The sequence below is a fragment of the Gopherus evgoodei genome, unplaced genomic scaffold (assembly GCF_007399415.2).
Source record: "Gopherus evgoodei ecotype Sinaloan lineage unplaced genomic scaffold, rGopEvg1_v1.p scaffold_31_arrow_ctg1, whole genome shotgun sequence".
Taxonomy (NCBI): domain Eukaryota; kingdom Metazoa; phylum Chordata; order Testudines; family Testudinidae; genus Gopherus; species Gopherus evgoodei.
Window position 1 is genome coordinate 1,848,211 of NW_022059983.1, and position 12,073 is coordinate 1,860,283.

Sequence of the window (12,073 nt, forward strand, 5' to 3'; positions counted from 1 at the left end):
TTTACCCAGAGACCCATCCATCTGTCTGCTGACACTTAAACAGAACAGAGAATTACACAGAGAGCAGAGGGAATTACAGTCTAAGCCAGGTTTTCCCACTTCTATACACTGACCACTACAAGGGATGGGACAGAAGGATCTCAATTCGACCTCAGAGCTTCCTCGCACGCATGGCTTCCACTCCGAGGAATTACAAACGAGAGGTTCAGTTCTGCCCACACTCCTAACGCCCAAATGAACAGAGCAGAAAAACAACAGTAACTGGTTAAACAGAACAGAACCAGAACCAGATAACGTTTCCTTATCCTATTAGGGCTCACTTTTACTCATGCAGTTCTCAACATATAACACCAACGGTACCAAGCAAGGCAAACATAAAATAACAAGGGTAAAACAAATAGATGGTGTAAATTCTGCAGGGCTCCCCCCTTCTTAATTGCTCACCAAACTGTGACAAATTTCTGTTCCCAATCTATCCCTCATGTCAGGTGATCAGGCTGACACTATAGGATCATTGGGGGAAGATAAAGAAAACACACCATATAACTGAATTTTTAAAGCTCCATTAATAAAATAATAAAACAACAACAGAGAGTGTTGGGAACGCTCCCACATCACTCAGGAAAACATTAATACCCCAAGCCTGAAGCCCCTTTCATAGTCACACACGTATGTCCAGACTGGCCACTTCTGTGTATAACGTTCAGAGAAGGGGGAGAGGTGGACGGGAGATTATCCTGTATACAGCTGTCCAGAATTTCCAACATGCTTCCGCTCTTGGGAGGGCTGTTCTTTTACACCCTGGAATCTCCTGCAGTGTCTCTTTCAGAGATTCCAGTCCAGGTCGGCTGCCTGGGGCTTCTTTGGTGTCACCAAGCCACACCAGCTCCGGGATCACAAAGGCACACTGTTGGATCTTACTGGACAGTTAAGCTTTGCAAATGTAATCTCAGTTCTGTAACTTATATTGCCTTTGGTTCGCCTTTGTCAATTTTCCTTTTTCCACAGCCAGCTGTCACCGTATGTGTACTGGATGCCGCTAACAGAGGCGTTACTGCAGCGCTACACAGCAGCATTCATTTGCTTTTGCATGATAGCAGAGACGGTTATCGGGGTTCTGTACCATCTGCTGCCATTGTAAATTGGCAGTAAGATGACGGTTATCTGTCGTTCTGTACTGTCTGCTGCTATCATGGGTGCCCCTGGCTGAGGTCGGCCGGGGGCGCAAAGGCAAAACTGGGAATGACTCCCCGAGTCAATCCCTCCTTTATGGTTTCTAAAAATAGAGTCAGTCCTGCCTAGAATATGGGGCAAGTGTGCTAGAGAACCAGTGTATCAGAGAGCACATCTGCTCCGTGTCAGATCCTGCAGAAATGATGAGCTACATGCCATTCTAGGGGGTGCCCCTGCAACAACCCCACCCGTTGCTTTCCTCCTCCCCCAACTCTCCTGGGCTACTGTGGCAGTGTCCCCCCATTTGTGTGATGAAGTAATAAAGAATGCAGGAATAAAAGCTCTGACTTTTTAGTGAGATAAAATGAGGAGGAGGAAGCCTCCAGCTGCTATGATAGTCCAGGCAGGACATTAAAGGGTGAGGAGGAGAGGAGCCCAGCTTCCCGCTGCTGTGATAGTCCAGGGAGTACAGAATCTTTTCTTTAGACATGAAAGTGGGGGGCTGATGGAGCACAGCCTCCAGTTGGTAAGATGAAGATGGTTACCAGCCACTCTGTACCATCTGCCAGGAATGACTGGGAGTCATTCCTATTTTTACCCAGGCACCCCCAGCTGACTTCACCGAGGCCAGCCAGGAGCACTCACGGGCTGCTGCTGCTGCTGCTGCTGGATAGCAGTCATATTGTACCATCTGCCACCAGGAAGGGGATGCTGGTATTCAGTGCTGCAGCACCCCGTCTACCAGCAGCATGCAGAAGACATACGGTGACATTGAAAAAAGGTGAGAAACGATTTTTTTCCCTTTTCTTTCGGGGGGAGGGGAAGGGGGTAAATTGACAACATACAGCCTGAAACACCCGGGAAAATGTTTTTGACCCTTCAGGCATTGGGAGCTCAGCCAAGAATGCAAATACTTTTCGGAGACTGCGGGGACTGTGGGATAGCTGGAGTCCTCAGTACCTCCTCCCTCCCTCCATGAGTGTCCATTTGATTCTTTGGCTTTCCGTTATGCTTGTCACACAGCACTGTGCTGTGGACTCTGTATTATAGCCTGGAGATTTTTTCAGATGCTTTGTCATTTCGTCTTCTGTAACGGAGCTCTGATAGAACAGATTTGTCTCCCCATACAGCCATCAGATCCAGTATCTCCCACACGGTCCATGCTGGAGCTCTTTTTGGATTTGGGACTGCATCACCACCTGTGCTGATCAAAGCTCCACGCTGGGCAAACAGGAAATGAAATTCAAAAGTTCGTGGGGCTTTTCCTGTCAACCTGGCCATGCATCTGAGTTCAGATTGCTTTCCAGAGTGGTCACAATGGTGCACTGTGGGATACCGCCCGGAGGCCAATATCGTCGATTTGCGGCCACACTAACCCTAATCCGACATGGCAATACTGATTTCAGTGCTACTCCTCTCGTCAGGGAGGAGTACAGAAATTGGTTTAAAGAGCCCTTTTTATCGATATAAAGGGCCTCGTTGTGTGGACGGGTGCAGGGTTAAATCGGTTTAATGCTGCTAAATTCAGTTTAAACGCTTAGTGTAGACCAGGCCACAGAGGGGATGTGTGCAAAGCACAGGCCAGAAGCTGATACCAAGGCCAGTCTCCCAAGGCTGGAGATGGCCAACCAGCAGGGAGGAGCTGCTGCCTCGGGGCTCCACTCCCAAGCTGTGCCAGGGCGGGAGGTGCCAGGCACCGTGAAGCTGGAGAGGCCGGATGGAGCCAGCCCTGACCCAGGGGACAAAGTGCATCAAGCAGAGAAAGGCCCTGCAACAGGGCAGTGCTGGCTGGCCGGGGAGTTCCCAAGTTGGCTGGTGCTGCCACAGACGGTGACTGAGCGGCAGCAACTGGGGGATACCAGCGAGGCCAGTGGTGGCACCAAGATGAAAGGAGCCATCCTTCACCACTACAACATGGAGGTGCGGCATCAGCACTTCAGGGGCCCCATAGGCGGCAGGTTTGTATAATTTTTGGTGGTGCCCTCCCACTCCCGCCCTGTAAGCCGATATAAAATGAAGCTACAACACGTCGGCACCACAAGATTACAAGGGTCAATTAAAAGTGGAAAGTCAGAAGCAGCACTTGCCTGCTTCAGTATACAGTATTATATTTTGTTGCACCTGTTGTGACAAAGTGGGAATGTTCTTAATGTTTTCTCTGAATACTATGTGGGTGCCTCAGTTTCCCCTGCAAGGTGCCAATTGAAGGTGTTGGGGACAAAGAGATCAGGTGGCCTCCTTGTCCAGAAGAGACACAAAGGCCAGAGGAAGGAGTGTCAGTTTGGAGCTGGATGCGGAAATGGGGAGAGGCCCAGAACTTGGGTCTGGGCTCCCCACCCCCTCAAGATGGACCTGACTGAGGGGTCCTGTTTTCTGTACCTACAAGCTCTGTTTTAGACTGTGTTCCTGTCGTCTAATAAACTTTCTGTTTTACTGGCTGTCTGAGGGTCACGTCTGACTGCAGAGTTGGGGTGCAGGGACCTCTGGTTACCCCAGGACCTGCCTGGGCAGACTCACTGCGGAGAGCGCACAGTGTGGAAGGGCATGCTGAATGCTCCGAGGTCAGACCCAGGAAGGTGTAAGCTTCTTGCCCTGGACACAGTCTGCTCAGAGAGAGGAGGCTCCCCCAGAGTCCTGACTGGCTTTGTATGGAGTAGTTCCAAAGCATCCCAGCATCCCCTTCCACACCATGCGCTTCCCAGAAGTCCGCAAAGGCACTGACACTCCCTCCTCTGGCCTTTTGTCTCTTTTCCAGGCATTAGGAGGCCACCTGATCTCTTTGTTCTCCAACACCTTCAGTTGGCACCTTGCAGGAGAGCGGCCCAGGCCATCAGTCGCCAGGAGACAGGGTTGCAGCCATTCTCTGTGCAGATGGCATCACACTGGCCCTCTAGGGCTCTAGAACAATCACACCCCCTTAGTCCACTATCTAGATTCTTGAGAAATGCATAGGGGAAACTGAGGCACCCACACAGTATTCAGAGAAAACATTAAGAACATTCCCACTTAGTAACACCTGTATACAACTAGTTATGTACTTTAAAGGGTGTAAAATAATCAAGTATTGTGCTAAACCCAATGATACTCCAAACTGACCACCAAATTTAAGTTGCACGTTTTTCCCCTCAGATGAGGGCTCTAGGGTGGGGCCAGGGATGAGGGGTTCACAGTGCAGGAGGGTGCTCAGGGTTGGGGTGCTGGGGGTGCAGGCTTTGGGATGGGGAAGGGCTGGGGATAAGGAACTTGGGGTGCAGACAGGCTACCCCAGGGCTCAGGCCAGAGAGGACCCTCCCCCCCCGGCAACACACTCACTCTGCACCACGGTCACTGCACATGCTCCTAGGGCCTCTCTCAGGTCCAGAAAGCCCACTCGCCTCCCCTAAGGTGGGTACTGGGGGGGGTTGTTGCCGTCATGTGCCCTCCCCTGCTGCCTCTCACCATAGCCTCACTGGGGATGGAGCTGCCCCTTGACCAGCGTGGGGCAGGAGTGGGGACTGCAGGGTGGTGGCTGGCGGGGGTAGGGTGTCACAAAATTCACCTAAGCCCCAGCTGCTCAGGTCTAGGAAGGCCCCCTCCCCCATCTTCCCTGTGGTGGGTGGGTGGGTGCTGTGGGGGGACTGTCATCACATGTGGCTTCCTTCCTCCCCTGCTGCCCCTCACCCTTGCCTCACTGGGGATGGGGCTGCCCCTTGCCCAGCATTGGGCAGGAGTGCGGGCTGCGGGGCGGAGGGGGTGGATCACAGGGTCAAACCTCACCGAAGCCCCAGCAGCTGCTCAGGTGAGTGAGGTCCACTCCAGATGTCCATCTCCTGGCCGGAAGTCCCCTTGGCGTCTCCTCCAGGTGGGTGCCGGGGGACAGGAGAGAGGGCTCCCAAGCACGTGCGTGCCTCCTCCCCTCTCCCTCTCCCAGGTGCTCCAGCAGTCTGCTGGCCGCGGCTCTCTATAGCCTTAGGCAGAAGCAGAGGCAGGCAGCCGGCAGCATAAGCAAGGGAGAGAGGGACCCTTCAGGGAGAGAAGCTCCGAAGCGAGGGCGGGGCACAGGGCCCGCTCCAGGCAGGGCCAGGGGAGAAACCCAGCTCCAAATATTGGTGGAGCACAGCCCCCAGCCTTGAATATTCCTGGTGCTCGGGCACCACGAGCCTATATAACCTGCCGCCCCTGCCGACATGACACTCACCCAAGCCCCAGGCTGCTGCTCAGGAGGTCCAGACAGGATAAGTCCCCTCGGAGTCGTCTGCCAGGGTGGGGAATGGATGCCGCTGTGCCTCCACCCCTCCTCCCTCTGCAGGCCTAGCAGTCAGTCTGCCATGGGTGGGCAATAAGGGAGTGCAGTGCCCAACTGCAGGTGGGAGCTGCCTTCTGCCCCGGGTGCAGGTGGGGCAGGGAGGAGGGAGGCATGCGGGGGTGGCAGGCAGGGCCAAGGGAGAGACCAAGCCCTGAACATTGCTGGATCCGGGCCCACAGGGCCCTGAATTTACTGGAGCATGGGCACCACAGGCCCATAAAACTCCCACCCCTGCTTAGAGGACGGGAGCAGTGACGCTGGGGGGCTTATCTCCCTTACTGGCCTAGTGGGGGATATGCTCCCACTCTGTTTCGTCGGCGTTCTCCCTGAGATGATCCCTCAGGCAGCGGTAGCAGAACTCCATCCAGCACTCCGGGCACTCCACCAGGGGGCAGCCTAGCCCAGTGTGGCTCACCAGGGTGTGGCACTCAGGACAGGCCCACTAGTCCTGTCCCCCAGCAGCCAGGTGAAGTGGCAGTGCCCACTGCATCCCAATAGGCTATAGAGGAGGAAATGTCCTCTGCACTCCAGTGTCTGGGGAAGGTGTCAGTCTTCTATGCACCCCAATACCCAGGCGATGGGGCAATGGCCCCTGCACCCCAATAGCTAGGAGAGGTGTCAGTTCTCTCTACACCCCAATATCCAAGAGATGGGGCAATAGCCCTGTCACAGAGCCACCAGGGCGATGCTCTGGAACTACTCCCTATGAAGCTAGTCAGGGCTCTGGGGGAGCCTCCTCTCTCTGAGCAGACTGTTTCCAGGACAAGAAGCTCACACAGCTTCGACCATCCTGGGTCTGACCTCGGAGCATTCAGCATCCCCTTCCACACTGTGCACTTCCTGCAGCGAGTCTGCCCGGGCAGGGCTCCTGGTGAAGCCAGAGGGCCCTGCACCCCAACTCCTGCAGGCAGCAGTGACTGTCAACCAGCCGGTGAAACAGAAGGTTTATTAGTTGACAGGAATGCAGTGGATAGAACACAACTTGTTAGCACAGAAATCAGTGACTTTCAGCAAAGTCCATCTTGGGGAGTCCTAGGCCAGATGGCCTGGACTCCCCCTCTTCCAGCCCCCGAAGCAGACTACCCAGCTTGCTTCTCCTCTTCTTCTTTGTCTCGCTTCCAGGGCAGTCACTTGCCCATCACCTGGTTGCACTCCCCTCTTGGCTCTCAGGTTACGAAGGGCACGGGGTCATAGCATATATGCAGGCTGGAGCAGCTTCACCTGCCCCAGAGGTCTCAGCCGAAGTCACACACATCTATTCCCACCACCAAGGTATTGGTGCAGCACACAGAGAAACTGAGGCACACATAGTATTCATGCAAAACAGTAAAACTCACACAAGACTCACAACATAAGGAGGGAAATTCCCCATTTTGTCACAGGTGCCTGCACCCCTATCTCTGGCAGAGGCATTACTCCTCCCTGCACCTCGATACCCAGGAGCCAGTGCACTGCCCCTGGCATCCTTTGAGCAAGGAGTGGGGGTTGGGCCCCTGGGGGTCCCCAAATCTGGGAGCAGGGCTGAGTGTGATGGGGTGGGATCTGGCTTTGGGGAGGCAGGAGGGGAGTTCTCAGGGGTCACAGCAGGGGTTGAGCCTGGAGTCTCCCTTGAGTTAGGGGGACCTGTTCAGCTTCTGCCTCCCGGCGATACTGCAGCTGGCCTCCAAGTAATTATTGTAATCCAGGCCTTCATCTTCATCATGCTCCCACTCTGTCTCGTCGGCATCCTCACCGAGATGATCCCTCAGGCAGCGGTAGCAGAACTCTGTCCAGCACTCCGGGCACTCCACCAGGGGGCAGCCTAGCCCAGTGTGGCTCACCAGGGTGTGGCACTCAGGACAGGCCCGCAGTGAGGGGCAGCCATGGACAGATGATCCCGGGGCCTGGATCTCCAGGGTGTCGTAAAGTGCAGCCTGTACGGGGCACTGGGGATTGGAGCAGGATTTTCCCTGAGGCAAGGGGTCCTTCCAGTCCGTGCGGCAGCCCCAACAGAAGCAATACAGTTCCCTGGCCTGCTGGGAGCAGGGCAGGCAGGGGGTGCGCAAGGTACCGGGGTCCAGACGCTGGACAAGGTGCTGGCTGCGTGGGCACTGAGGGAAGTCATGGCAGGGAGTTAGGCACCTCTGTGCTCTATTTCCCTGGGCTCTGAGCTCTCAGTGCTCCAGTTCTTGGGCTCCCAGCCCAGCCTGTTGGCGATGTCCCACGCTTCCCCCACAAAACACCATAAAAGGGAACTTAACAATTGTAGCCAGTTTCACAAGGTTATTGGCTGGGAATTTCCTTAGGTTTTGTTTTAATATAGTATCTCTCTCTCCCCCTGCCCTCTCCCTATCTATCCCCATCCACTCCCTCAGTCTAATCTATCTATCTCCATGCACCCTCTCTATCTTCATCTACTCCCTCTATCTATCTATCTATCTGTGCACCCATCAATCCATCCATCCCCATACATACCCCTCCATACACACCCATCCCAGCCCCAGATACACCCACCTATCCATCCAGCCCCAGACACACACATCCATTTATTCATCGTTAGCTACTGAGACCCACTCATCTGGAGTGGGGGGGGGCTGGGATCTCCCACGCCTCCCCCAGGACTCACTTGGTAGTAGCTGCCCCTGGCCCCCTCCAGTGCCAGGATTTGGACCTCCAGCGTGGCCTGGTCCTCATCCAAGAAGAGCCAGAGTTTGCACAGCTCCTGCCAGAGCCAAGGGGTGACCGGGCAGCAGGGGCAGTGGAATGAGGTGACACCCTGGATGGGAATGGGGGGACTTGGATGGGCCACCAATTCTCCCCTATCCTGCAGCCCTGGGCCACCCATCTACTCCACCTCATCCCTCCCCAAGTGCCTCCCCCTTGAACCCTGTCACCTTCCCCCCTCACTCCTCATCCAATCCCCCTAGCACCTCCTACCCCCTCCCCTTCCCCATCTCCCCAAATGACCCCTCCCCGCTAAACCCCACTCCCTTTCCCCTGTCATCTGCATCCAATCCCCCTAGCACCCCTCCCCTTGCCCTGTCACTTCGCATCCAAACCCCCTGGCACCCCTCCCCTTCCCCTGTCACTTCGCATCCAATCCTCTTGGCACCCCCTAACCCCTCTCCTGTTGCTGTCACTCTGCATCCAATCCCCCGGCACTGCTTAACCCCGGCCTTTTCCCCATCACCTCAACTGATCCCTCCCACTTAAACCCCCTCCGCTTCCCCTGTCACCGCACATCCAACCCCTTCCCTTCCCCATCACCACAACTGACTCCTCCCCCTTCAACCCCCTCCCCTTCCCCTGTCACCGCACATCCAACCCCTTCCCTTCCCCATCACCACAACTGACTCCTCCCCCTTAAACCCCCTCCGCTTCCCCTGTCACCGCACGTCCAACCCCTTCCCTTCCCCATCACCACAACTGACTCCTCCCCCTTAAACCCCTCCCCTTCCCCTGTCACCGCACGTCCAACCCCTTCCCTTCCCATCACCACAACTGACTCCTCCCCCTTAAACCCCCTCCCCTTCCCCTGTCACCGCACGTCCAACCCCTTCCCTTCCCCATCACAACTGACTCCTCCCCCTTAAACCCCCTCCCCTCCCCTGTCACCGCACGTCCAACCCCTTCCCTTCCCCATCACCACAACTGACTCCTCCCCCTTAACCCCCCTCCCCTTCCCCGTCACCGCACGTCCAACCCCTTCCCTTCCCCATCACCACAACTGACTCCTCCCCCTTAACCCCCTCCGCTTCCCCTGTCACCGCACGTCCAACCCCTTCCCTTCCCCATCACCACAACTGACTCCTCCCCCTTAAACCCCTCCCCTTCCCCTGTCACCGCACATCCAACCCCTTCCCTTCCCCATCACCACAACTGACTCCTCCCCTTAAACCCCCTCCCCTTCCCCTGTCACCGCACATCCAACCCCTTCCCTTCCCCATCACCACAACTGACTCCTCCCCCTTAAACCCCTCCCCTTCCCCTGTCACCGCACGTCCAACCCCTTCCCTTCCCATCACCACAACTGACTCCTCCCCCTTAAACCCCCTCCCCTTCCCCTGTCACCGCACGTCCAACCCCTTCCCTTCCCCATCACAACTGACTCCTCCCCCTTAAACCCCTCCCCTTCCCCTGTCACCGCACATCCAACCCCTTCCCTTCCCCATCACCACAACTGACTCCTCCCCCTTAAACCCCCTCCCCTTCCCGTCACCGCACGTCCAACCCCTTCCCTTCCCCATCACAACTGACTCCTCCCCCTTAAACCCCCTCCCCTTCCCCTGTCACCGCACGTCCAACCCCTTCCCTTCCCCATCACAACTGACTCCTCCCCCTTAAACCCCTCCCCTTCCCCTGTCACCGCACATCCAACCCCTTCCCTTCCCCATCACCACAACTGACTCCTGCCCCTTAAACCCCCTCCGCTTCCCCTGTCACCGCACGTCCAACCCCTTCCCTTCCCCATCACCACAACTGACTCCTCCCCCTTAAACCCCTCCCCTTCCCCTGTCACCGCACGTCCAACCCCTTCCCTTCCCCATCACAACTGACTCCTCCCCCTTAAACCCCCTCCCCTTCCCCTGTCACCGCACATCCAACCCCTTCCCTTCCCCATCAACACAACTGACTCCTCCCCCTTAAACCCCCTCCCCCTCCCCTGTCACCGCACGTCCAACCCCTTCCCTTCCCCATCACAACTGACTCCTCCCCCTTAAACCCCCTCCCCTTCCCCTGTCACCGCACATCCAACCCCTTCCCTTCCCCATCACCACAACTGACTCCTCCCCCTTCAACCCCCTCCCCTTCCCCTGTCACCGCACATCCAACCCCTTCCCTTCCCCATCACCACAACTGACTCCTCCCCCTTAAACCCCCTCCCCTTCCCGTCACCGCACGTCCAACCCCTTCCCTTCCCCATCACAACTGATCCCTCCCCCTTAAACCCCCTCCCCTTCCCCTGTCACCGCACGTCGAACCCCTTCCCTTCCCCATCACCACAACTGACTCCTCCCCCTTAAACCCCCTCCCCTTCCCCTGTCACCGCACGTCCAACCCCTTCCCTTCCCCATCGCCACAACTGACTCCTCCCCCTTAAACCCCCTCCCCTTCCCCTGTCACCGCACGTCCAACCCCTTCCCTTCCCCATCACCACAACTGACTCCTCCCCCTTAAACCCCCTCCCCTTCCCCTGTCACCGCACATCCAACCCCTTCCCTTCCCCATCACCACAACTGACTCCTCCCCCTTAAACCCCCTCCCCTTCCCCTGTCACCGCACGTCCAACCCCTTCCCTTCCCCATCGCCACAACTGACTCCTCCCCCTTAAACCCCCTCCCCTTCCCCTGTCACCGCACGTCCAACCCCTTCCCTTCCCCATCGCCACAATTGACTCCTCCCCCTTAAACCCCCTCCCCTTCCCCTGTCACCGCACATCCAACCCCTTCCCTTCCCCATCCCCACAACTGACTCCTCCACCTTAACCCCCTCCGCTTCCCCAGTCACCGCACGTCCAACCCCTTCCCTTCCCCATCACCACAACTGACTCCTCCCCCTTAAACCCCCTCCCCCTTCCCTGTCACCGCACATCCAACCCCTTCCCTTCCCCATCACCACAACTGACTCCTCCCCCTTAAACCCCCTCCCCCTCCCGTCACCGCACGTCCAACCCCTTCCCTTCCCCATCACCACAACTGACTCCTCCCCCTTAAACCCCCTCCCCTTCCCCTGTCACCGCACGTCCAACCCCTTCCCTTCCCCATCACCACAACTGACTCCTCCCCCTTAAACCCCCTCCCCTTCCCCTGTCACCGCACATCCAACCTCTTCCCTTCCCCATCGCCACAACTGACTCCTCCCCCTTCAAGCCCCGGAACCCGTCCCTTGTCACTCCGCAGCCAATCCCCCTCCCTTGGCACCCCCCCACCCAACCTGCCTCCCCATCACTCCCTCAACCACCCCAAAATCTCCCCTGAAGGTCCAGCCCCCTTGTGCCTCCCTCCCGCCCAGCGGGTGGTTACCTGGTCCAGCAGTGCCCGCACCCATCCCCGCAGCCCAGCTACGCTCACCCAGTGCCCACAGGACACCTGTCCTTGCAGCGCCCCAGGGGACCCCGCACCTGGAGGGAGAGAGGGGGAGGGGGAGACAGGGCCCGACCCCCTGGGAGCTCGGCTGCTTCAGCCCTTCCCCAGGGGTGACCCCAAAGGGTCCCACAGGGGGAGGGTAAGAGGAGGGGCCAGGGTCTCACCTGGGGACCCCCCAGAGGGGCAGATCACCTGGAAGTGCTCGGCGAGTGCCCGCCACTGCGCCAACGCCATCGCCATCGCAGGCTGCTGGGATCATGTGTCCTGGTCTGGGAACCCCCCAGCGGGAATCCACCCACTTTCCCTTTCCCTTTTGCCTCCCTACGGTGCCCAGCCTCCCCAGTTCTGCAGGTGCCCCTCACTCTCAACCCGCAGCCCCCTGCTAGCCCAGCCCTGGGCTCTCCCTGCCAGTGCCCCTCACTCCCAACCCGCAGCCCCCTGCTAACCCAGCCCTGGGCTCCCCCTGCCGGTGCCCCTCACTCTCGACCTGCAGCCCCCTGCTAGCCCAGCCCTGGGCTCCCCCTGCCGGTGCCCCTCACTCCCGACCCGC

At 57.5% G+C, this 12,073-nt stretch overlaps 1 protein-coding gene across 1 annotated transcript; it reads right to left on the minus strand.

The window, feature by feature from the left end:
- Window positions 1-6,386: 6,386 nt before the first annotated feature.
- Window positions 6,387-11,763, minus strand: LOC115640386 (probable E3 ubiquitin-protein ligase RNF217). The gene is made up of 4 exons (XM_030543129.1): window positions 11,688-11,763; window positions 11,461-11,558; window positions 8,064-8,213; window positions 6,387-7,548 (listed from the first exon to the last, which is right to left on the minus strand). The coding sequence occupies exons 1-4, from the start codon at window positions 11,761-11,763 to the stop codon at window positions 7,072-7,074; spliced, it is 801 nt and encodes a 266-aa protein (XP_030398989.1). The 3' UTR covers window positions 6,387-7,071.
- Window positions 11,764-12,073: the final 310 nt, after the last annotated feature.